The sequence below is a fragment of the Vespa mandarinia genome, chromosome 7 (assembly GCF_050613455.1).
Source record: "Vespa mandarinia isolate Hongniang chromosome 7, ASM5061345v1, whole genome shotgun sequence".
Classification (NCBI taxonomy): domain Eukaryota; kingdom Metazoa; phylum Arthropoda; class Insecta; order Hymenoptera; family Vespidae; genus Vespa; species Vespa mandarinia.
The window spans coordinates 8,463,316-8,489,679 of NC_140816.1; the positions used below are offsets into that span (position 1 = coordinate 8,463,316).

Sequence of the window (26,364 nt, forward strand, 5' to 3'; positions counted from 1 at the left end):
TCTCAATGCACCATGAGCAGATACCCGGCTACGTTCGATTAACCGATTAATTTCCGTTCGATAATTAATATAATATTACATCCTGATAAATAATATTACATTTCGATTTTATTAATAAGATATAAAGCGATTATTTAAAGGAAAGAGAAAAAAAATCATCGATCTGTCAATACGAAAGCCGTCCTACTCAATTTATCATATAGATAGAAAAAGAGAAGAGGGAAATAAAAGAATAGAATAGTATGAGCTCATAAAACAAAATCTGATCGTGGAATATCGATAACATCGAAGATAATTCCGATACTCGTTGGAAAGTACCTATGGGAAATGAGTAATACATGCTTTTGATATTTCGATCGAGAAAAAGTTTTCGAGTGACTCTACGTTGTGCGTACCGATACAGGCGACAGTTATAAATAACGATAGGTTACTAATTTAGATTTCTGTCGGATAGTCCGAGCAAACCGATGCGGTTTATTCGCCGTCCCTTTGTTTGCGAATGCGACTTTGCAAAATCGGATAGAAACTCACGGGCATAAAGAAAAAAAATAAAAAAAAAAAAATAGAAAAGAAAGAAAAAAAACGAGAAGAAAGAAAGAAAAAAAATCATAGGAGGTGGGGGGAAGAGAAATGGAATTACGTCGATATTTCGTTAGAAACTTTCATTTTATGCTCTCGTTTCTTTCAAACTTTTCGCTCGTTCTTTTCGGTGTAAATTATGAAAGAAAAGGAAAAAAAGAAGAAGAAGAAAAAAGAAAAACTTGGTGGTTAAACGTGATCCTTATTTAAACGACTTCATTATTAATCACATATTACTTATTTACAGGATAAATCGTTCGGAGTGTAAATCTACTTTGATAAAAAAAAAATTCGTACATCGTATGAACTCGATTAGAAAATCGATCTTTTAATTATAATTGTCATATTAGGAACTTTACTAATCTATCAATCTTTATCTCTCTCTCTCTCTCTCTCACTCTCTCTCTCTCTCTACATCTGGGTATAAATATAATTGATTTAAAACTTATCAATGCCCTGTCGAATTCTTAGGCAATTTCATTAAGATTCATATGTAGTTAGATCCTTTATGTCACTAGATGGATGGATAGTATCCAATCACGAAAGTAGCTGACATAGGTGAACCCGATGTAAGAGTAATAATCACAGGTATTGTTCCTCACTAACGACACCATGAAGATACCAAATTCCATGCATCTCAAAACAAAGTCCTCCTATAATGTCTCCCTCGTATAAACTCATACCTAGTAAATCGAATATCTCTTTAATTAAATCGCTCACCTGTCGTCTATTTATCCATAAAGTATGAAGTATAAAATGATGTCTATCATCAGGTACGATAATAATATTCCAATAAATAATTATAGCCGATTATTTCCGTAGCTCTCTGAAAATAATTAACAACGAAAAATCGTTCAAAGTACCGGCCTCTAGACGAATGAATAATTAATTACTATTTACTGTTTCTTCGATCGACAAAACCATTATCTCGGCATCATTATTATCATGATTATATTATAATTGACATGGACGATTAATCATTCAACTTTTTTTTTCCGAGATTCTCCCAAAGATATTGAAGAATATATTAATAACGTATAATGAAGCGATGCGCGTAATGAAATAGTACGATTTAGCTTTATCGAGATTATTATGTTGGATATTATCGAGATATTATGTTGGATTAATGAACGAGTTCGTTACGTTAAGATAATTAATGTACCATTTAAATATACTGCGCGAAATTTGTCGTACATAATATAATCATAAAAATCATTCGTGCACGGAATTCAAGGATTGATCGTAAGATACGAAGGATCAAATTAATCTCTTTCGCTCTTCTACGTTCCATTGTGAGAGTCTTATCCCAATCTATGGCTTAATTTTGACAAAAAAAGAAAAAAGAAAAAAGAAAAATATCTTACGACCCTTTAAACAGACACATAATTAATTATATAGAATATCGAACGATTAATTATCTTATCAGCTTTGCCCACTCGTAATTGTACTTTCTCGTAAATGTTATCCCAATCAAGGCATATCGGTTTAATCAAGACTGTTAACTCGAAATGCTTAGTCAATTTAAGGAGAGCTATATCTTGAGCAAAATTTCCTCTCTCTTCTATGTATCTGTCAGGCAAAATGATTTTCTCAGCGGGTGCTTTCTGAACATAGTTCTCTCTAGGTTCCCAACTCCTGTAATACTTGCCGACAGCAACATAGTAGCGAGACGTGTCCTCGATTTTGGAGAATACCTCGTCATAGAAACAATGCGCGGCTGGAATGGAAAATTTATCGACGATATTTTACAAAATTTAACTTCATCCTTTTCTCAGTTATTTCTCTCTCCCTTTCTCTCTCTCTCTCTCTCTCTCTCTCTCTCTCTCTCTCTCTCTTCCGCTTTGTTTCTTTTTTTATTATATATAACATAGTTACCGGATATTACAGATTATTGTTCATGAGAGTTTCACAATATATTTGACTGTAGCTATTTTTAGCTTTGCTCTAATATAAACCAACGTGCCACAGAAAAAGGTCGAGTTTTCCATTAATATCCATTGACAATAAGAATATTGCCATGTTCGTTTCATTTTCTAAAAAGGATTCGAGAATATTAATACGGAACTATTTTCGAAAGAACTTTATTAGTATTAACATATCTTGGTTAGATAGACAGACCGATATCTATCTCGAAGGTAAATTACCTGACAAGCAGCTGAAGAGTCTACGATCCCAAAGAGCATCGTCGAGGCGGACGATCTCCCGATAGACTCGGTCGTCTGTGGGGTGGTAAATTATAAGATTGTTTACATGAGAGCTTTGCTCGTGTTCCTGGCCTTGCCCGTTCATTGCACAGTACGGTCTCTCCCTGATAAGTACACGAGATATCGATGGTGATGCTTTCCAAAGGTGAACACGTTTCTGAACGTACGATGTCGGAAAAGATAATGTTATTTAATTTCATTAATCTATTTTCCCATTCCCATAAATTATCACTTAGTATTTAATATTTATTATTAAAAATCTTATATCTATTATAAGATTTATTAGTTTAGTTCATTATAAATAAAAGACATGAAAGAAATCGTTTGACAAAGCGTTGAAGCATCGTAAAGAACAATTTGATCACTTACTCTGACAAGTAGGCGGGTTCTACCATTCGTCATTTATACAAACGGTGATGGTGTTCCCACTGAGCACGTAATTACCATTACAGAAGTAAGTGAGAATACTATTCCTAGGGACTTTATCGCTTGCTTTCAGTCTACAGGGCTCACCGCATCCACCTAACACGTTACTGCCCACCGTCAGGTTGTTTAGGCAGAATACATCCATCCGTGGGACTTGGCGGTCTGCAAATTACACGTAAGCCGCACGCGCGGCTGATTAATTATTGCAAACCGCTTATTCGCGTGTTATTCGCGATGATTCTACCGCGATTCTTCGTTGGCTTGGCACGATAACCGCTCGTAGCTCGTTAAACATTTCTACGAAGAACAACTCCAGAGGTTTATAACTACTCTCGCCATGGTGATTGAATAATACGAAATGTTATTTTTATCTTCGTAAACATCGAAGATGGAAGAAGTTAATTTTTTTTTTTTTTTTAATTCCCTCGTACTAAACTGAAATATTATATTTGTCGTTTGGCCATCATTGCAATTATACAAATATATGAAATTTTTTTCGGTCTAAAAAATTTTTTTCAATTTATTATTAAACACTAATGTAACGTAGTTAGTTTCGTCGCTATTATTACGACAATCGGATTTACCGTCGTATTTTAGATTATTTGATAAATATTCTCTACTTCCACATTAAAACTTGTCTGATCTATGGTTGGCGTGCAACAGAAATTAACATACACAAGCAGACAGATGCAAAATGTACATTATAGGTACAATATATTTCAGAAAAAAATATCGATAAGAAATTTTGTAAGTTACCTTTACTTTTTTTAGTATATAGGAATCTGCTCGTTATCTTGCCCAGATATTTCATTGTCAATTCTGTCGTTTTCTTGTCAATTTGAAAATTTTCCTTTGTTGCAATACGAAGGATCTACCTCGTTTATAAAAGACTACCATCGTCTTGATAGGCCTCTATCAGGAGTAGGTCCTCTAGATGAACCTCGAAATTTCGGTAGCACGTTAATGCTCGTAGGATCATCCGGAGGACCAAAGAGCCAGAAGGGCCTCTATATGATGGAGGACCAAAAGCGAAACTTGGTTCTCTCAGTGACCCTCCTTGATAATCATGAAATACGAAACGAGAATTGGCATATCTTTTTACTCCTTCTTTAGATTAATCCTTCCTTAGATTAATATAACAAGAAGAAAAATTATTTATTATTTAAAAGTTCCATGATCATGTAAAAATTTAATTAGTATATTTTTATTGACGATCCATTCGTACGTATCTACCTATAATAATTAAATACGGATACGTTGAATCAATATAATACTCGAGGCAATATGAGAGATATCAAAATCTATACGATATTAACTAACGATTAGTGCAATTTAGTAGCAAATCGGATGATCAACAATAAATTAGACATCGTTCTAATAGCTCGATAGATCAGTATAATTCAAGTTTGTTACGCTAATGATTCACAAAATATAAATAAATTTTTTAAATTTATGATCGATTATAGTGACGCTTAAAAAAACTATAATTAAGAAAATCAATACTTTATAATACTTTTAGATGAACGTAACTTTTGCGAAACATATTATTGGATATAACAAATAAAGATTTCGAAGCTCGCAAAGAAAATATAACAAGATAAATATATGATTGAACGATAACAGATACGATTATGTTCGGTATGAATTATGTAAGTTACTCACGCGATGACGGTAGGATGATCAAGAACGAAAGAACTACGATAGAGAGTAGACAATGAGCGATCATGGTTCATTCGCGATCGATTTTCACGAACGTATGACCACCATAAGAATGTCCTCACAAAGCTTCGATGTATAACTAACTAGAAACTCGTTTATTAAGCGAGATACCATTACTTAAAAATTTATTATTAAAATTTATTGAATTTAAAAATTATTGAATATCTCAGATTAACGATCGGATTTTGCCAATGGCATAAAACTTTACGATTAAAATTATTATTTTTTAATGATTTATTCTTATATATCTCTATTCCTTTAATCAATTTGTTTTATTGTCAGGCATTATCATTATGTATTAGTAATGATAAGAACAAATATGTAAATAAAGATTTTTTTTAATAGAAACAGCAACACCTGGTCAAACATTATATTAGGACATTATATAAACGTTGTATTAAACGTATAAATTTTAATTATAAATCTAACTGTAAATGTTAATTTATTAGCCATTATAAATTGAAAACGATAAATGTATTTTATAATACTTGATAATAAATTTTCTGCATTTATCATATTATATGTAATATCTTATTTGATAGGAGTTATACAAGTTAAGTAGAGAAATAAGGTAATTACTGATTCTATATTACTAAATGACATCCATATTACTAAATGATATATTCTATTACGTAGGTAATATAACGGCTTTTCATCTTGTTCGTCAAACCGTGAAAATCTTCGACAGTACGATTCTCTTTCTGTCTCTTTCTATTCCAACATTGCACATATAACTTTATTCCCGTCTCTAATGGAATTACACAGAAGTTACGATCGCCAGACCGTTAATAATCTCTCCTCGTGCGCGTTACAATATTCGCAGAAATGTTCATCGTGTAAATTTTAGTTGAAATTTAATAAAATTTAACGTTCGTCTCTTCTCCACGACTGTTGATTTCTCTTATGCTTTCTCTTTTACATAGATAACATCAAACGCCACGTTCTTTATAATATTTAAACAGTTGTAAAATTCGATTTAATCAAATTCATTTTCAAAACATCCTCGATCTACTGCGATAAAAATATCCATTTACAAATATATCCATAAAGTTTCGAGATCGTACAATTTTCTTTTTTTTTCTTTTTTTTTTTTTTTATTTTGCTTTTCAATCTTTATGCACGTGCCTCGAAAAGGAAACGTCGACTTCTTTGTTTAGAAGATCTAAAAATGAATTTCTACGATATCCTAGACGCAACCCGACGAATCGACATTTCAACGAAAATCCAACTTTTTCCTTTTCTTCTCGCGAACATTTTCGTTTCAGATGCCCGGTCCTTTTTATTCCTATAAAGGCTTTACACGTTCTATGCATACTCGAGGAAAATATAAAATCAACATATAAAGCAGCTCGTTCTTTGAAGTTACGAATCTCGTATCTTTTTCGAATATCTAAGAAGCTTTGCTTTTGACTTTACAAAAGAGAAAGAAGTATGATTGAACGATAGCTGCCGATTCTCATTCTCATTCTCTCAAAATCAAAGAAAAGAATAAAAAAAATTACGTACACACGCTGTCTGTACTTTGTAAATAAAAATGATATTGAAACAAATGAAAAGTAAAAGAATATTAGTCGGTTAATATTATCCAAAGACAATTAATTCAGACAACAAGAATTAATAAGAACCGAAGTTAGGTTCGTTCGATCACGAAATAAATGAGGAAGGCCTAAAAATCGAGTTGCGTATTCTTCGACTTCGTGACAATTTCTTCGTCGAACGGATCCGTCGACTTGAGGCAATAAAGATCAATTCGACAAAAAAAAAAAAAAAAAAAAAAAAAAAAAAAAAAAAAAAGGAAAGAAAGAAAAAAGAAAGAAAACGAAAAAGTAAAAGAAAGGAAAGGAGAAAAAGGAAAAGAAGAGAAAGTGCCAAAGCAGCAACCATAAAAATGGATGTTACGCTTCAGAAACATGGCGCCAAACACATCTATAAAGTCCCCGAAGGATTACGTGAGCTTTGTACCGACATTACACGCGAGGTGTATACACCACACGATACTTGTTTTTTTTTTTTTTTATTTCACGATAGATTTTTATTTTAACAATATTACTGTGAAAATATGCTCACACCTATAATCATTCGTAGGTACTGAGATCCCAACCAACAGAGATTTATTCATTTATTGCCGATTACATAGACGCTCTTCTAATTACTCGTGAAAATGCTAAAGGTTAGAAAATTTGATTTTGTTTTAATTGATACAAATAAATTATAAATATTAAATCTTTTACGCAGTCGCGATGAAAGTCGTAAATAATATTTTAAAAGGAAGTCATACGATTATGACTATACTTTGTCAAACCGGCTTGTCCATGGAACAAATTGCTGCAGCAGCACCAAGGATTCAGGCATAAATTATATTCATTTATTCGTTTATTTATAATGAAACGATTAGAATAATTCCAATTCTAATTATTATTCTTTTTTTACTACTTAGAAAGCGTTCCGTATATATTTGGATACCATTGAGGGTCAGCGATTGGACGAAGGTAAATAATATAATCTAATATCAATTAATAGTTCGCATAATAATGATCAATGAGTTCAGATGAAACATTCGACGAAACATCGAGGATTTCCTTAAGGGATATATTAAAAACAACTGGATTTAATGTGGAACAAGCCGAAAAAGCAGCCACGATTATACAAGTAAAAAGTTTCTTTGTCTTTCTCTCTTTCTTTCTAAAGAAAAAAAAAAAAAAAAAAATTGAAGAAAAATCAGAAAGAAGAAAAAAATATTCTTTAACATTAGGCAGCTTTCCGTGGTCATTATACTAGAATGTTGGTTGCTGAATCCCAAGGAAAAATTCAATGGCAGAGAGCTTTGATGAATACATTGAATATATTGAAAAAAGCTGGTGTCCCACAGGAAGAAATAATAAAATCATTACCAACGATTCAAGTAAATTTTGAAAAACTTTTCAAAGAAAGAATCGAAAGGATTTCTTTGCGTTTCTATTTTTTTTTCTTTTTTTTTTTTTTTTTTTTTTTTTTTATTGAAATTAATTTATCAATTTTAACGCATATATAGGTGGCTTATCGTGGATACTACACTAATAGAAACATAAGAATGCAAATGAGTAAGAACTTGGAAGAAACTTTCGTGAGAAATTTAACGAGTCCTCTTGGTAAAAAAAATAAAGGAGAAAAGTTAACGTTAGTTTCGCGTGATTTTTAGCTGCGAATCAAGAGATTAGCAAGAAGGAAGAGAAGACGCATGATCCTATCGTTGATACCGGACAAACTGTACAAGCTGTTGCATGGTTGGAAATGGTATATCAGGATTCGAGATTGAGTTTTGAAATTGTGAACAAAGCCGCCACGGTCATTCAAGTAATGTTATTAATTTTGTTATTACTTAAAAATTTTTAAATATTAAATCTCATGTTATTTATACGTTAATTACGTTAAAACTGTCTAAATATCTTACTATACTTAATTAATGATATAATATAACAGTAATAGGAGAAAAGTAAAATGAATGCTTTTATAAAGCTAATTCTTTCGTCTCGTCAGAGAGCTTATAAAAGGCATCGCATAAGGAGAACTTCCTTCAGCATTCAAAAGGTGATTTCTTCAAGGTCTTTCATTGTAGAAGGCATTCTCGACGTTCTACGTCAGAATGTTTTCGACAAAGTGACATCTCGTGATGACATTCCGACGGAGTTCGGTACAAGAGAGGATATGAAGAAAGCTAGCAAATTGCTTCAACAAATTTACAAGGATCACTTAAGACATACGAAAGTTTCTACGGGAGGTAAATATCATCCATTTAACGAGATACGTAATCGTGTATTTCGATGTTAATTGATTAAAAAAAAATTAGAAAAATACGAAGAAGAAATGGAGACGATACCTATGGATGTAGAAATGAATGATATGGATGTAAAAAAATTGGACGAGACAATTGAGGGAGAAGAAGTGACGGAACATTTGGAAATTGAAGATGAAGAATCGAAAATCGTAGATGAGATTAAAGAAATTTCAACGAAAGGTAACGAGACATACATATACGTTTAAATAAATAAATATTTTATGCATTATATGAATTGCAATAATTGCATGGTTGAAAATTCTTTAAAAATTTCTTCTCGTATATATTTTGTCAAACGTACTCATTTGAAAATTTCTAAAGTGGGTACACAACAAATTTCAAATCTGCGAAACTCCAGAGGGAGTTCTTAATATTTTTCATTTCTTACAATCGGTAGAACACAATTCCAAAGTTTCACGCTTCATTTACGGGAAAACTCAAATACGTACGCATACATACATACATACATACATACATAGACACACACACGCACGCACCGAGAATAGTATAAAAGTTGAAATAAAAGTTAACGTTAAGCGTAAAACTAAGAGTCGAACACGGCGCAGATCCGACTGGTGAGCCGATTAAGCTGGCGGAGGAAAAAGCTGAAGGAGATGAGCGAGAAGAAGAAGAGAAAGAGCAAGAGGGAGAGAAAGAGGGGGTGCAAGAGGTTGAACAAGGGAAAGAGGAAGAGAAAGAAGGAGAGCAAGAGGAAGAACAAGAAAAAGAGGTAGAGCAAGAGAAAGAGTACGAAGAAGAGCAAGAGGAAGAACAAGAGAAAGAGGTAGAGCAAGAGAAAGAGGTAGAGCAAGAGAAAGAGGAAGAACAAGAGAAAGGGAAAGAACAAGAGGAAGAGCAAGAGCAAGAGGAGGAGAAAGGGGAAGAACAAGAGGTGCCCCATGAGGCCACTTCTGCGAGCGACACGGCAGGTTAATGTAAGTGGCCACGTTCGGTAATTCCACCTGCACCGGTACGCTTCCAAAGTAAGCACCAAAGTTTTCTTAACTGTGAGTTTTATTAACTGTTGCTACGATCATTAACTTTGCAGGACCACCGTTGAAGGTAGAATTTTTAAAAGCCCCGTTAGATCGTATCGAAGAGAATTTTACTAAAGACCAACAAAGTGAAAAGGAATCGGATTTTGTAGTTTGTTTTTTATTAAAATCATTTTAATAAAGAAAAAAGAACAAGAAATAATAATGATCAAAGGCAAACGATTACGAAAATGTTTTGTAATATATTTTTTATCAATTCTATACATTCAAAGTACATAACAAAGTATTAAAATAAATTAGATACAATGTACATAATGAAGAGGGTAGATAAAAATGTTAGACGTTTATAAAATTTGCGGATAAAAAAAAGGATATAAAAAGTATATGTATAGAGGGAAGTAAACTGGCAAAGGATAGGGTCGTCAAAAGGTATGTCTCCAGGGTACTCCGAATTTCGATCGGGCAGGCTTCTTCCTTCGATAGAAATCGCCTTCGCCACGAATCCGATTACGGCCATCATCGAACAGGAGCGTCTTTTCCTCTTGCTCCCTTTCCTCCTGTTCCTTCCATCTTAGACGATTTTCTTGGCATCTACAGCGATCGCAACTCTTGGAATTTTCCAAGCCCTCCGTCGAATCCTTTCTGTTTTCGCGAGCGAGAATTCTCGAAGTTTGCGACTCCTCGTAACAATTGCCGGTCCTTTCATTTCCCTTCGATCGATTCTTCCTTTTCTGTCGTTCCTCCTGCGCGTCTCTCGACTTATACTTTTCCATGAGAATGGATATCGAATCTTTGTGATCGATAACTCCTACATTCTCATCCTCCTCTTCCTCTTCCTCCTTCTTCCCATAAGTTCGTATCCTCTCGTGATCCTTCGACGAACAGCCACGGCGATTACCCAGAATAGACAGGCACGTGCAACCGACCGGGAGAAAATTAGAAATCCTTTCGCTTTGAAGGGACAGAAAAAGAGAAAGAAAGAGAAAGAGACGTTCGTATATCTTCGTAATTAGTTTTACGGGATTGTACTCGTATACGAGACTGCTTTTTAATCAATTTCAATTATTTTTCGTTATTTTTCTTTTTTTTTTTTCTAATACCATTGAACAATATATGTTCTTATTTAATTTTTCAATATCGTACGTTAAACATTTCCCTGTTATAATATTAACATAAGAAAAAAGTTAAAGATTGATATGGTTGAAAAATTTATACAGATATTTTCGTAATTTAAATATCGTCAAATCTCGATGTTGTAACTTAAAATATTGTCAAATTCGTTGATATAATAGAGAAATAATGGAGAAATCCTTTAAAATATTAAGTAGGAAACCTTTTCTGCTGACAAAAGTGGCATCGTTGTCGACAGGAGTGACGAGGACAGGCAGGACAACGATGACAGAGACGAGGCCGATGGTCTTCGGGTGATCGTAAGAGATCGAGATTAATGTCTCGTGGGGACCGAGGGTCACACGTGCGAAGCAAAGGTGAGATTTCTTCTTTCCTTGTCGTCGACTTATCTAATTTCGAGCACGATCGACGAAGCTCCTGATCGTCCCGGTTCCTTCGTGAAAAATGATCAAGCGTTTCGTCTTCAGCGAGACGCTCTGAAATATTATTGTCTCCAAAAAATTTCGAATTCAAAACGATCTCGAATTAAATTTCTCTAAACTAATATTTTTCTAAACGTTCGATCGAGCTCAATGCCGATCGTTTATAATATTTAGACGATAAAATATTTGAAAAAAACAAAAAAAAAAAAATAAATTTTAAAGCTACAATTTTCTAACAAGTAGAACTCACCACGATTGTCTATAGAATTAACGCAACAATGTTTCTCGTGCGATGCAACGTATAAAAGATCAATGGAATCTAACTTCGATGGATCATTTTCTATGCGTTTTTTGATAGACATCGGACAGCATGTACACTTTCTTCTCGTGAGATGTGTAAAATTATTCTTCGTATCTCTTTCTAGGTCGTGACTTTTGTAAAAAAAAAAAAAAAAAAAAAAATTCGAATGATAATTCACATTAAATTGATCTCAGTCTTGATGGAAATCGTAAGGCTCTCACTTGTATCGATCTACCGATTTTCTTGATTCAACATCGATAAATTGTTCGCGAGTTGATACTTTATCTAAAACATCTCCAACGGCACTTTGATCGTTTGACCATCTTGTAGATTCTTCGAAATATTCCTTGTTATGTCGGCAACATGTACATTTGCTTTGTTTAATCGATAAACTTTGTTTTGCCGACAAATAACGTGGATCATCATCGCTGTACACGGACGGCGAACAAAAACACTGTGATTTGTCGTTGTTACTCATACATTTCGCGGACGAAGAGCTCACAGGTTGATCGTTCTTGTTTTTCTTGATCCATTCTATTTCGGTCTATGATAAAAAAAAAAAAAAAAAAAAAGGAAATTTCATTCAGTATATTACTTGTTACCGCTTTTAAATAAAATTTCCTCGTTACTTTTCTTTTTACTTTATTGTCTTTAGATCTAACGCCGTAATCCTTCGGAAATTTTTTACGAGCACGACGAAAGGCGATCGATGCAGCGGCAAGCTGATGAGAAACCGACGGACAACCTTGTGACATCTTGAAAAAATGATTTCGATAGGTTCAATCATATCTTTCAATATTTAAGATTTTCTTTGGTTATACGTACTTTAATCCAATTAATTTCTTCCGTTTGCCGTCATAACGTTCTAATCGATTGTCAAAGTCGATTATACAAGCTTTACGAAATTCACAAAATTCACTTTATAGAAATAATATCATATAATTTCATCCCATTGTTCATATATCGTTGAAGCAATCGGGAATCAAGGAAATAGTAAATTGTATTTTCTAGTGGAAAATCAATTAAGATATAGAGAACTAGAAATTCGCGTAAATCCATAGACGTAAGCCGAACAAATTTGATCGTCGTTTTCCTTTCACCGGGCATACCAGGTCATAACACTAATCAGGGCAATGAGTAATTAGAAGCGAAAACACAGAGGCTTTAACGATGTTTGCTCGATAACAGTTTACAACGATACAGAGAACGGTTTCTGATCATTGACGGTGTTACAACATCGTCTATGTTACAACGTGTTCGTCTGTTTCACAATTTTCTTGGTCGTCCTAAATTTACCTTTCGTCGAAAGCGACCTCCATAACGTTACTGCAAACAACAAGGTAAAGAATTTTTTAACGAGATACTTAATACGATTACGCCAATTCATTTCTAATATTAATGAACGCTCAGATTCTCAATGTTAATTGTTTATTTGTGCCTTCATAAAAAATTACATACTCCGTAACGGGTGGGATCATTCAACAAACTGATGAGAAAACGCGATTTGCGATTTTTCTCGCGCAAGAAAAAGAAAATAGATTAACTTTGAGTCCGCTGATAATATCGTTAAAAAAAAAAAAAAAAAGAAAAGATGTATAATTAAAAGTAATAATTGAAAGATTAATGGATTAATTACAAACTAAATCTTTGTAAACTAAATCTTTCTAAAGCTTTGAAAACTATACGAATGAACGTTCGACATCACCATTTTCCCTATACGCTATAGTTTATAATAAATTTATCATTCGTTTCTTATAACTTACATAACTTAGATAGAAGTTCTGGAATATGTACAAATTTTTACAGAACAATATATCTTAACTGCTTTCTTTTTTTACAGTATACTTCAATAACCGTATATATATATGTATATATATATATATAACCTATCAAGGAACAAATCGATATCAAATTGAATTCATTCAACGATTCTCGTTAATTTGACGTTTTTAGAGATCTTTATAAAGGATCTTATATATCAACGTTATTAATACATGCATATAGCGCGAAAATCTTATAAAATAACTTTAGTTCATCCATGGTGGACACGGCGCCGGTGGCTGATATGCTTGAGAGATTGGCACTTGATAATGCGGCGGCATAGTTTGCGCCGGATGCTGTGGCCGCTGTTGTTGATGCGGAGGTGGTGGTGGTGGTGGGTTGCAAATAGACTGCATCAATGGATGCGAATTGTAAGGTGGTGGTTTTGCAGCGTGCGGTGGTATTTGATTGTACTCGATATTCAGCGGATGATCCATCACCGTGTTTTGAATGGGAGAACGATTACCTTCTAAAGGACCTATTTTCATAATAGCAAAATAAATTAACGATAATATAAATTTATAATTAATTATGATATACCTCTTGGTCTTATTTGCGGTGGTGGCATATTCGTTGGTGGCAAATTGGGAGGACATAACGCATGATGTTCTTCTCTTGGCATTGGTGGAGGTCTACCCCAAGGAGCTCTGATATGATGAGATTGCCAAGGTGCTTGCGGAGGTGGGGGTGGTGGTAATGGTGGTCCACTCGCAGGATTCATACCTCCGGATTCAGCGAGTAATACCGGTTCATTACCTAATTATAGAAGAGTAAATATTTCTTATCTATATCTATATAAGGATTAAATAGAATAAAAATTTCATGAACGTACCTGGATTTAGTCCCGTGTGCTTTGGATCGACGTTACGCTTTTCACCTGAATAATACAAATAATAATTAATATAACTATAACGATATCGATGAAACTATAAAAATTTTCTTTCGCATAAAATGCTTTTAGATTATGATATTGCGATTAGTATTACGAAGGTATGCTAAAGTAACTTTGTGTTTTGCAGATTATTTTGCAAAAACAAATATTCTTGCCGGTTAAGTCCGTTTCTATATGATGATAATGCATCCCAGCGATAAATAAAACACATGGCTTTTGTTAAAGCTAAAGATATAATCGTTAAATTAATTATAATTTTATTCGTCTTTCGAATTGATTCCATCTCCTTTTTTGCATGATCGCTCGTACCAAACACGCTGCACTAATAAAATATAATTATTAATCCTGATTATAGTCTGGATCGATATTTATAGAACTAAAATGTAAATATCTTTAATAATACTTTTTCCTATATAGTATACTATTTAATAACAAAAGTATTCATTGAAAATGTTGCTTTCTTCTTATTTCGTACTTCTCATCCGGTTTAATTTTCTTTACCAGCATTTCTTACTGTAATATAAACAGGAAATAATTAGAAATGAATTATCTCTAATGTCATAATCTCGTTGGTAGGATATTTCTGGAAATTTTATTTAATTCATATTATCTGTTAACGAAATTAATTATCGCTATTCCCTTTTCGGAAGAATTTCCACCGACTGTAGAAAGATACATTACCCTAGAATTTATATTGAAAATATTACAATATTTCAATGTTTGTTATATTCGACATTCTCGGCATACATTTAATAAAAGACCAGATCCATATTTCTCTAATGTCTTTGATATTCTGAAATAAAAACTTGACTTATTACATAATGTTCAAATTTGCATACGTATATGAATTAGTAATTAATAAGAAACATTACTAAAAAAAAAAAAAAAAAGCAGTAAAATTAGAATGCCTGAGTCTCAACTACTGTAGCCATACAGTATGTGCAAAGTTTCATAAAATTCAAATAATAAGAAACAAAGTTGAAGCAGCTAAAGTAGCAGTGTCACAAATCCTTTTGTCAATCTCGTGCCCATCTGTAAAGTATTTAGGCAAATTTAAAAGAAGCGATTTACCAAAAAATAGAAATTAAAAAACACCTATAACATTTTTTATATCATTTTTATAAGAATATATTTACATTAAATAACACTACAGTCTAAGAGTATTGAGAAAAAATGCTAGATACTTTATTTTCAATAATTATAAACACGCATTAAGAATAAATGTATAAAGGAACGACTTTACATCGATGGTCGAAAATTATTCTTGATTGAAATACTATTTGTTTTTTTTTTTTTTTTTTTTTTATGTTTATGGCAAATAAAAATTGTCTACCATAAACAATAATCAATTTGCGTGTGTAAAGTCTTTCCCTGTGATGAATATATTATGTTGGTATGACATTTAAAAAAATATCTAGCATTTTTTCGCATAAAATACTCTTAGTTACAGACCTGGATGTGGAGGTGGCATTAGCAGCTTGTTTCGATCTCCATGGGGTAGGCCGGCACCTGCTGGCGATGGACCATGTAAGACTTGCTGTTGACGTTCACCTTCTCTGCTTAAACAATTCAGTTGAACTCATTAATTTTTAAGTTGTTAACAGGACGCAAGCATTTCATATATTAATGTAAAAGTCACCTGATGCACACCCATGGCTATTTCTGAAATATTAAGAACAAGCCTGAATTCACCAGATGATAATTAATAGTATCAAAATTTATTTCATTACGTATTAACGGTATGTCGATTATTTAAAGGATAATTCTACAAAATAAAACTTAATTTTATGATGCATACGTTTGGCTTGCTACTGATGATGAAGGAACTTATAATTAACAATGAAAGCAAAAATCTCTTTTTAAATATAAAAACCTCCATTGTGCAAACTGCTTAATTTAAACGACAATTAAGCTTGTTTATTAATTATTTTCCTTTTCAAATCTTATAGATAACTGAATTATCCCATGATATAAACAAATCTATGTAAATGTATTTTTCATAACAGAATTATAATTATGTGCATTAATAAAACTCTATATATCCATACATTAATTTTGACAATATGACAATAATGTGCAATCAGACATATGGCCCGTAATTATTTTAATTTAAATCGCAAGAATTCATTGTAAATTTCTTTGTACATATGAATATATCGAGTTTCTTTTTTCTTGAAGTAATAGAAAAATTCGTCGTAATTAAATAATGATTATATCTAAAACACAATACTTAACAAATAATCAATGTTACATGCTGAATAATTAGAAAAATTGTGAATCGACAAATGTGAAATTTCACGATCGTCAGTTCATCGACAATAAATAAAATTATTACATAGATCTGTTTAATTTCATAAGAAATCCATGTAGTCGTCAAAGTTTACTCGGTCTTGGTAAAGGCAGGTTTCTGTAAAAAATTTGTTCAAACAATAATACGATTGTTTCAATTTAAATGTTACCTTTGTTACTTTCCTGCTACATTTTGTACAATATCTCTTCGCACTGTTAACTAATTGAAACATAAATTTAAATAAGCAAAGAATGCTTTACCAATGCCGATATATATTTAAATTATAAATAATATAGGAAGAAAAAGATATGCTTTGCGAGAAAGCAAAGTATTAGATTAGATTTATTTAAGTAAAAATTTCTAAGATAAGAACTAAACTATATATCTCTTGTTACTAATCTTCTCAAAGAACACTTTGCTTATACTAAATCAGCTTTACACAAAGATAACTTGATTTTTATACCTAAGTGATTGTCCTACTATCGGCGTACAAGTTATCGTAAATGACTGATATGAATTTGTTAAGATAAACAAACTGAAATAACGTATGCATGTGCTTACCCTGTGCCATGACGTTGAGCAGGTAAAGGGCCACATTGATATGGTGGTGGTTCCTGTTCGTAAACATTGATTTTATTTGTGCATTATATTATTTACCATGCATATAGAGACATTTGAATAATTAATATTTGTAAATATACCTGATTTCCTTCTATATCAGAAAACCTTCTCTTCACTCCATGAGGTTTCTGTTGTTCAGGCGAATCTGGCTTTTGTTCGAACGGTTGATGTTGGGGTGTTTGCACTGTATAATGTACTTGGGCCGGTATATGCCCATTTTGATATTGCATATGGGGAGTATGATATTGTATTTGCGCTTGTATTTGTGGCGGGGGTGCATTATGAAGTGGCATATTTCCAGGTGGCATTTGTACCTAATAGTCGAAGGAAACGTTATAAAACATTCATTATCACGTTTATTTCCATTACCATTTGCATTTATATATTTTTCTTTTCGTTATTTCTAAGAACGAAATTACCTGTAGCTGGCCCTGAGAGTGAGGTATCTGCTGTGGTTGTTGCGCTTGATAAAGCCACGGAGCATTTTGTGGAGGAGGAGGTGCCTGCGTTGGTGGAGGTACGCTAGTAAGAACATTCATCGAATTTTGCATTTGTGCCACTGACGGAGGGGGTACTATTTGCGGGGGAGGTACCGGCTGCGGCAGTGGACCTTGCTCGTCCTGTTGATGCTGAATTTCACCTCCTTGAGGTAATGGGGGTTGCTGAGGATGTTGGGGAGATTGAGCATTAGGAACCAAAAAAGTTTGAGTAGATGGTGGTGGAACTTGTAAGTGAAATTGTGGAGGATGACCCTCAAATTGAGGTGGAATCATATGCTGTGCTACAGCTTGAGGTTGTTCATGATTCTGTTGTATTTGTGGTGGCACAATATGTTCTCCAGGCTGTAGAACGAACTGCGCTTGTGATTGTGAGACAGGTGCCTGTACCTGCTGATACTGTATTTGATAAGTTTGAGGCACAGGAGGTGGTGGTTGGTTTGGAGGGAAGTTAGGTGGAGGAAAATGAAGATGTAATAATGGTGGTGGCGGTTGTTGAGTTATATTTAGAGGAGTTGCTGGAGGTGGTTGTTGTAAGTTAACATTAACAGTCTCAATCATTCCTTGCGAAGGTGTTGCAGGTCTTTGTACACTGGGTTGGGTATAAACATATGACACTGCCCCACTAACTGGCACACTGGCAGTCGAAATGAAATTCTGTTGAGCTGGACTTTGTGGTGGTGGTTGACTCATAACATACATTTGAGCAACAGGCTGCGGTGATGCTTGTGACCCTGGTTGGATACCTTGAATTTGTAGCGGTTGTCCAGGATGAATCTGATATTGCACTTGACTTACGCTTGATGGAGGCCCAATTAATTGTACTTGTCCAACAGGTGGTGGTGGCATAAAAGTTTGTATTTCCTTAAAATAAAAATGACAAATGTAATCAATGCATCATCCCTATTAATGGGCAATACTTTATACTCCGTCAATAATGTTAATAACGAGCGACATCTTTCATCGAGAAACTTTTTTGAACGAGACATAACTTTTTACGCAACACAGGTTACCTTTTGAAACAACAAAAGAGTTTCTTTCCGATAGATGGTACTTGCCATCAAAGTTATCGACAGAACATGAAGCAATGAGACTCTCTCTCTCTCTCTCCCCTCAGCCGCTACCTCCTTCGCAGCTCTTTTTCTATAGATAAGATTTTCCGATGAAACAACTGATTTCCAAATGACTAAAATAATACCTGAGGTTGATTAGGAGGTACTAATGGTCCTGAATGAGGTGGTATATGTACTCCTGGAGGTGGAACTGTTACTCCAGGACCTGGTGCACCAGCTACCGTAGCTGTTAAAATAGTTGCTGGTAGTGTTACCACGTTACTTTGAGGATGTTGTATTATATCTGTCAAAAATATAATTCCATATAGATTTTGTCGTCTTATATAGTTAGTGATAAGACGATATTCGTATATATAATCGAAATAAAATGTATGATCAAAAATTGTACCTTGATGTTGTATTGTAACGACATTAGGCTGCCCTAAAGTACCAATATTCATAGTTTGAAACTGTGCTGTAAAATAATAATAAATTTTTAATAGTAAATTTAATATCAATATTTCTTTTCAATGGATATAAATGCAAAAACAAAAGTAGACAGTACATGGTTGTATTTGTGGTTGTTCTATGACCTGCTGAGATTGCACTGGCGGTGGCTGTTGTTGTATATAAGTTTGCAGCTCAGACTGCATTGTTTGTATTAAATTAATTGCCAACTGTTTTGCATTTTGTAATGCTTCTGGTTTTGGATGTCTATAAAATTAAAAGTTAACAGAAATTTATTTGATGGAAACAATATTGATAATAAAATGTATAAAGCAATGACAAACATCTTACTCTATATGTAAATGAAGTGGCTCAGGAGATTCAGATCCTAAAACAGGATCTATAAATTGTGAGTTTCTTCCTCTTAATGTTACATTTGCACCAGTCTCTCCTCTTATATATAATAAATTTGCTCCGCCAATGCCTATAATTCTTCCTCGCAAATCAAAACCTTGTGGTGCATTTTCTATACCGATGCATATCTTTTCCTGTCAAAAAGTATATACTTTTTGTCATCAAATAGAAAATATCTTAAAAAGAATTTATAATTATCTTTTCATCTATCATTTTCTATGAGATTATAAATAACATAAATTATATCTTACTACTGATGTAATTCCAGAATGTAAACTCATAAGAGGCGGAGGTGCATTAGTAAATCGACTTCGTCTATTTAATGAACTTTGATGTTCTGTCTTAATAATTTCATTAATTTTTTGTATGGCCACTGTTAAATCAATGATCTATTTAAAACAAACGTTTCTATATAAAATTAAATAAGAGAAAATAACATTACATACAGCCAACATTATGTTTTGAATGTCCTTGTATGTATAAGTATAAAGGCCGTTCATTGGGACAATGTAACTTTTCTTGTTCTGTCATAAAACGTCCACGAGTAGACACCGTAGCTTCTAAACAGAAGATACAAAATATAAAATATTTCATACATTATATATATATATATATATATATATGTATATATATATATATATCTTTGATATTAAAATTTAATTCTTTTCAATCTTACTAGAGAAAAAATTAATTTTATCTTGTGTGTAACCTTTAGTGAGTAATGTTCTAGCACTAGGAGGTATCTCATTGATTTCAAACTCTGAAGTATATGTCTCCCCGCTTTTGGAAGTTATCTGATTAAAAATATTGATGTTAATGATACGAAATTAAATGAAAAGAAAAAGAAAGATATATTGTAATAAATTTATACATATAACTACCTTGTTGCCTGATTCAGAATTTCTGATCTTTTCTTTAGCCATGGAGATTAAATGTAGACTGTCATTTATATACACTATCGATATTATTTAAATATCATATAAACTTCATGTTACGTTATAAAATTACGATCTTTAATTATAACAATCAATCGAATAAATTTCTCTTCGGTAACATTTGCTAATCGCATAAGATAGAGGTTAAATTTGAAGACGTGTAATTTTTTAAACGTATCTCAATCCATGATGATTAATTTTTTTCATAAATATTTAAACGTTCTTCAATAACATATTAATCGTATATTCACCATAAGAATTTGTACAATTATTTACAATTATAAAACGCAGTTCGTTAACATCACAAGTCCGATGCTATTTGTCGTCACTGACTGGACAAAACTTAGAGTCAGTGAAGCCACAATGGAGAAGCAGCCGACGTTATGTTATATCGACGATTATATCACGTGGCAATATATCAATTAATCTTTGATTTATTTTTATACGATTGATATCACTCGATAATAACCATTGAACTGACCATTACGTGTATGAATTGCATCGGATGACCAAAATGACGTCTTTTCAATCGTTTTCTTTTCTTTCCTTTTTCTTTTTTTTTTTTTTTTTTTATCTTTTTACAATTTACGTTTTGTGAATTTAGAAAAAAAAAAAAAAAAAGAAACATTTAAAAAATCATTTCTCTAATCTTATGTTTTAACTTCTTTCACGATATTACATACATTTTTACTAAAATATTAACTTCGTAATAACGAAATGAAATTTCCTCGTAAGAATAAGAACTGATCGTTCTCACTGATTTCCAATAATTACAAACAATTAGGATATTATAAATTACAATTATATAATCGTTATATTAAAAAATTTGTTTTCTTTATAATTACCTTAGAAAAATACATATTCTAAAGCATATGGCTAAGGAGAAAATTATAATACAATGAGAGACAGCTTGTATTCATTGAACAAATACTTTATTTCAAATACTTAACATTATATGTGCATTTTCCGTTCTATAAATACAATTTAATTTAATTACAAATTGTTATTCACACATTTGCGATACTAATAAAAATAATATTACTAGGATGATTTTAATATTTCTTGTGCAGATATATTGTTGATTTGGTTGTGTTGTCAATTGATATTTAAGCAAGGCTCAAAATCCATAATGTTGACTCGTCTAATAATGGAAGAAGTTCATAAATTCTGTAATATTTCTTTCAAATCCAGTGGCAGCTAATTAATATGATTAGAAAGAGTTATATCGTTTTAACCTTGTTATTTTTTCTATAAGAATGTGTAGAGATATTTTAGAACAATTTTTTACTAAAAAATTTAATAATGTTAGGTGTAACATCATAATGACAAGACAATTGTCATAATGACTGATAAAACATTCGAAATTGATGAACATACCTTTGTATTAGATCTCAAGAAATATTTAAACATGTCTGTAGTTTCTTAATGATCTAATTTTTTTATTATTCTCTCTAATACCTGCTGTCTTTCTTATTATCTTTTTTGATATTAGATTGTGAAATACATCTATACAAAGAATACTGCATACTTTCCAAAATCGATATGAGGTTCTTCTTAAAACTAATTTTTACTAAAAAATATTTCAGAAGCATTAGGCTCTGTTATTCTTGCTTTGCATTGAGATACATTGCATATATGTATTGTTTTATTTATTATTTTCAATCAAGATATATATTTATTGGAAAGAATCATTTTGCATTGATATTTTGTTTAAATAACCAAACCTTTCTCTCTCTCTCTCTCTCTCTCTTTGTCCGTTTTATTTTTTTTCTTTTCAACTATTTTAACTATCTTCTTTTGTCTCAAATATACACTAATCAAAGGGATAGAAAAATAGACAGATTGTCTTCAGTTGTAAGAATTGATATTGATTGCAGAATTAATTTTGATTAATTGGATAATGAAAAGGTAAAATATTTACTTTGCATTTGAATATGTATCAGTGGCACAGATCAGTCTCTTTTTCTAATAAGGCCCTCCTAAGACTCACAAGTTCCATTCCCAGTGCTCAGTTTGATACAGAAGGATCTAAGCACCATTTGTAAACAGAATAAAGCTTAAGCAAAAGCTGCATCCCTTAATATAAATCGAAGACACCATGTTAACAACAAAATTTAAACTTGCTTAATCCTTTGGCATGCTCGTGGACTATTCATGCTGACTATATCACTCTATTTGACATCCGTAAAATATATATAATCGATCGAAAAAAAAAGAAATATATATATATATATATATATATATATATATATATCTTTATACAATTCAATTTGTATATAATCGATTCAGAGCGATGAATAAGGTAAAAGGAGGAATGTTATAATTGTGTCCACGGGATTTCTTAAGTGTAAAAGATAAGCTCAGGAATTTGTCCTTCCTCGACGGAAGTTCCATTATTATCACCAGCTTCGATATTAAAATCAAATTTTACTTTTCCATTTCCAGAATCGCAATCAACCAATACTGTTTTCACACCTTTTGTTCCATAATGAGAATAGGGACCCTGCAACAAAGTTCAAAGTGTAGAATACAAAAATGAATCGTAAATATTACATTAAAATTATAGATTAATATAATCATCATAATATATCCACCTTAAATGTTGCGGATGCTGTATAAATAGTGTTTGGTAAAATTTCAGCTAAATCTTTAAACATTAGACGATAAGTATACTTTGAACCATCACAACTGAATGTCGTTGAATTCGAAGCAATTACTTTTCCTGATGCCGTATGTATTAGCTCCACTAATACCTCGTATATCGCAGGTCCATGCATGCTGCCATAAACTCCATAACCGATAAGGAATATTCGCCGATCCACGCTAAATCTATTGTGAATTTTTTTTTTTTATGAAACGCTTAATGTTCATTCATTATGTATAAAAGTATATATACCTGATACGATCACTTGTTCCATTGTAACCCCATTTACTTTTGGTATGCTGAAATCTACAGACAGTTTGCTCTTTGCCAGTCATACAACAACGTGGCATCGTTTGAAAGCTTACCGTAGGTTTTGGATTCAATATGAAATAACAAAACAAAGATAGAACCTAGAAGAAAAATGCATTCAATAGAATGAATTCTCAATCAATGTGTAGTATTAAACAGCTATAATACTAACCTCAGAATGATTTAATAATCCCGATTGTGCTGGGCCCGCAGTAAATTCCTCTTTAGACATAAGAGGAAAACGAACTAAAGAAAGTGCGTTGCCTAAAACCAAACGTTGATTCTCTGGAACAACTGGCAACTGCTGTCTTACACATTCTGCCTCCGACCATCTATAATAAGTGTTATAATATTATTACTCACAGGACGTTATGTGAAAATTATCGGATATCATTACGTGTACCTTAACACAGCCTGAAATATTTTAGATTCCCTGACTCTAAGCGTATCTCTTTCAAGAACAACCATCAATGTATCGATATCAATATCCACAAATCCATCTGCGTTTAGGGCCTCTGTTGTAAATCTATCGATAGTATCCAAGCAGACAGCTGCTAATTGAGGTTCATCGAACAAACGAGCTTGCGTTAAAAGTAAAAAAGCATTGTCACTGGTTAAATTATTCTTCAAAAAATCGACACAGTGCTTTTCTAAAGCAGAAACGGCATACTTCTTAGCAGTATACAACGTTGTCATCACAGTTTCAGGATCTATTTGTATTTCATCAGTATATAAAAAAAGAAGCACTGCCAAAAAAGCAGCAGGTTCTACATCAGGTACTTCTATTTCCGAAGAAGCTGTAGCAAGCGTTCCGTTAAACATTGCATAAAATACGGCACTTCCAGAAGACAGGACTAGTTTGTGAGCCGGAATACGCTGTTGTTGAGCCCCTCGTCCTACCAAGAAACTAACGTCGGACAGTATCTCGTTGTTAAATAGGAAAACTATCCTCTCGCGCATTGTAGCTTTCGTACCCTGCCAATTGTATGTAGCCACAGCCGAGCCATGGCTATTCTCCAATGCTACATTATTTTGAGGATGTCCATCGATGTGGATCGTATTAGCTGCATTAGTTGGAGGCCTGCTGATAAAACAAAACAAACATATTTTAACATTACATGCTAAGGCAATATTTCGATTATATCTAATCAGATCAGATATATTTGATAATCATTGACATCTATAAAACTATGGATAAAAATAAAAATATACTTACTTATCACCGTTCGACGATGAAATATCAATGCCTCGCGAGGTAGAAGAAGTGGTAGGCTGTTCTTCGTCCCAGACAAAGTTAAGTGCACGCCGAGCACGAGAGAGAGTCCCAATCGGTTGACCGTTTTGCGCCGAATTTGCGGATTCATCGACCGCTGCGTTATTTCCATTATGGGCTTCCTCGCCATCCTCGTGGCCCAATCGTAAATTGTGTATTCTCGAGACGACATTCGGCACGTCGCCCAATGACGTTTCCGTGGACATTTTCACGCAGGAAACGTAATATTTCTCGATATATTGCCCCGTTTCATTTATTCACCCGCGTATCGTGTATCAACAAAATATATACTAAGGCGCCGTGCCTCTCAGCAGTGTTCCATTTTTCTCGTCGCTCCCTCTCCCCCCTCTCTCTTTTGCGTTCTTTTCTCTCTCTCTCTCTCTCTCTCTCTCTCACACACACACACACACGTACGGTCACTTTTCTCTATCTCTTTCTCTTTCTTATGGCTCTTCGAACGATCGTTAAATTTACAAAATTGTGTTTTCAACGATAACGATAATCGGCCGTTAAAGAAAACGAATGAGTTTCATGTATATCGTATGACATTGCGTGTATACGCCCTGCTAGAGCGTGCAGTATGCATACGTTGCGGTAAATGCATGCATGTGCACGCGACCAATGTCACCCCAAATCTTTAATACTAGATAAAATTAAATCCACCATGGAATGCAAGGATACTTTTTGTTTTTTTCACAGAGATAATCAAAAATGCATTTATTCCTAGATACGTTTTTCTAAAGTCCGCTTACAATTCTTATTTTTATTCTTACGTTGTGAACGGGCCCTTATAAAGCGATTCTAACGACACCACGTTCCTTTCAACGAATGTTACGAGTTTCGATTGGTACACAGTTATTTCTATAAATATAATTAATGATAATAATAGATTCGATTTTATTTTTAGCAATGAGGAAGCATCGATTTAAATCAATTTAAGATTTTTTCTTTTTATCGTTCATTCTGATTTACAACGACAATGAGTACAGGCGTAATTCTTGGATCTATATCGATAAACAAGATTTCTTTTTAAAAACGAAGATTTAAAACGAGGATATGGGTTTATCGAATTTTTCAAAAAGCTTTTATTTTTATGCACAAACTATTCCAGAAGAAATATCATTTTTTGACGTGAATTTTTTATTTTACGGAAAATCAAACTTATTCAAAAATTCGAAAAGGCAATGTCCTCATTTAAATCGTCATTTTGAAAATAAAACTTTTTGCATTAAGATCCGCCAAAGATTACACTTGGAGTCATTGTTGGCGTAAACATTTTTTTGTGGAAAAAAAAAGTTCTGTATAGTGGCGCTCCCCTTTGAGCTTTGCGGCAATGAGAAGAAGCTCCTATCCCCACTACTGATTTTCAAAGAAACACTTGAATGTCGCGTATTTTGTTCCTGTGAAGTAAAACGATTCCTCGCTTATTTCCTGCGTAAGTCGATATTCAGATCTTCTGTTCTATTTTAAACTCAAGGAAACTGATTTCACAATGCTCACACGAAGAAATTACGGTAACTCATTCAAGCATTTTAATTAGCATTGAACAAATGTATCTATGGTAATCTATGGTAAAAA

General features: G+C 33.0%; 3 protein-coding genes and 1 pseudogene across 7 annotated transcripts; all 4 read right to left on the reverse strand.

The window, feature by feature from the left end:
• Window positions 1-1,085: 1,085 nt before the first annotated feature.
• Window positions 1,086-3,548, reverse strand: LOC118443509 (uncharacterized; annotated as a pseudogene).
• A 6,520-nt stretch (window positions 3,549-10,068) lies between these two features.
• On the reverse strand, window positions 10,069-12,836 carry LOC118443505 (uncharacterized). The gene is made up of 6 exons (XM_035870591.2): window positions 12,417-12,836; window positions 12,233-12,346; window positions 11,813-12,135; window positions 11,541-11,722; window positions 11,071-11,344; window positions 10,069-10,688 (listed from the first exon to the last, which is right to left on the reverse strand). Exons 2-6 carry the CDS (start codon window positions 12,344-12,346, stop codon window positions 10,160-10,162), a joined length of 1,422 nt encoding a protein of 473 aa, XP_035726484.1. The 5' UTR covers window positions 12,417-12,836; the 3' UTR covers window positions 10,069-10,159.
• Window positions 12,837-13,045: 209 nt separating this feature from the next.
• Window positions 13,046-21,053, reverse strand: LOC118443502 (uncharacterized). 3 transcript variants are annotated; one of them, XM_035870584.2, is made up of 15 exons: window positions 20,507-21,047; window positions 20,335-20,419; window positions 20,072-20,185; window positions 19,877-19,998; window positions 19,563-19,759; window positions 19,330-19,478; window positions 19,174-19,239; window positions 18,911-19,068; window positions 17,635-18,576; window positions 17,296-17,529; window positions 17,156-17,208; window positions 15,757-15,860; window positions 14,245-14,289; window positions 13,953-14,168; window positions 13,046-13,890 (listed from the first exon to the last, which is right to left on the reverse strand). In XM_035870584.2, exons 1-15 carry the CDS (start codon window positions 20,546-20,548, stop codon window positions 13,619-13,621), a joined length of 2,799 nt encoding a protein of 932 aa, XP_035726477.1. In that variant the 5' UTR covers window positions 20,549-21,047; the 3' UTR covers window positions 13,046-13,618. The 3 variants fall into 3 exon arrangements, 2 of the variants coding, with proteins under 2 accessions (XP_035726477.1, XP_035726475.1); XM_035870582.2 differs by having other exon boundaries at window positions 20,302-20,419; XR_004838704.2 differs by lacking the exon at window positions 13,046-13,890 and adding an exon at window positions 15,944-15,966 and having other exon boundaries at window positions 14,075-14,168; window positions 20,302-20,419; window positions 20,507-21,053.
• Window positions 21,054-21,937: 884 nt separating this feature from the next.
• On the reverse strand, window positions 21,938-25,531 carry LOC118443504 (BTB/POZ domain-containing protein 1). Of its 3 annotated transcripts, XR_014982355.1 has the most exons (7): window positions 24,730-25,530; window positions 23,917-24,597; window positions 23,686-23,845; window positions 23,457-23,614; window positions 23,155-23,389; window positions 22,482-23,063; window positions 21,938-22,373 (listed from the first exon to the last, which is right to left on the reverse strand). XR_014982355.1 is itself a non-coding variant. In XM_035870589.2 (6 exons), the coding sequence occupies exons 1-6, from the start codon at window positions 24,990-24,992 to the stop codon at window positions 22,902-22,904; spliced, it is 1,656 nt and encodes a 551-aa protein (XP_035726482.1). In that variant the 5' UTR covers window positions 24,993-25,531; the 3' UTR covers window positions 21,938-22,901. The 3 variants fall into 3 exon arrangements, 2 of the variants coding, with proteins under 2 accessions (XP_035726482.1, XP_035726481.1); XM_035870589.2 differs by having other exon boundaries at window positions 21,938-23,063; window positions 23,917-24,594; window positions 24,730-25,531; XM_035870588.2 differs by having other exon boundaries at window positions 21,938-23,063.
• Between the last annotated feature and the right edge of the window lie 833 nt (window positions 25,532-26,364).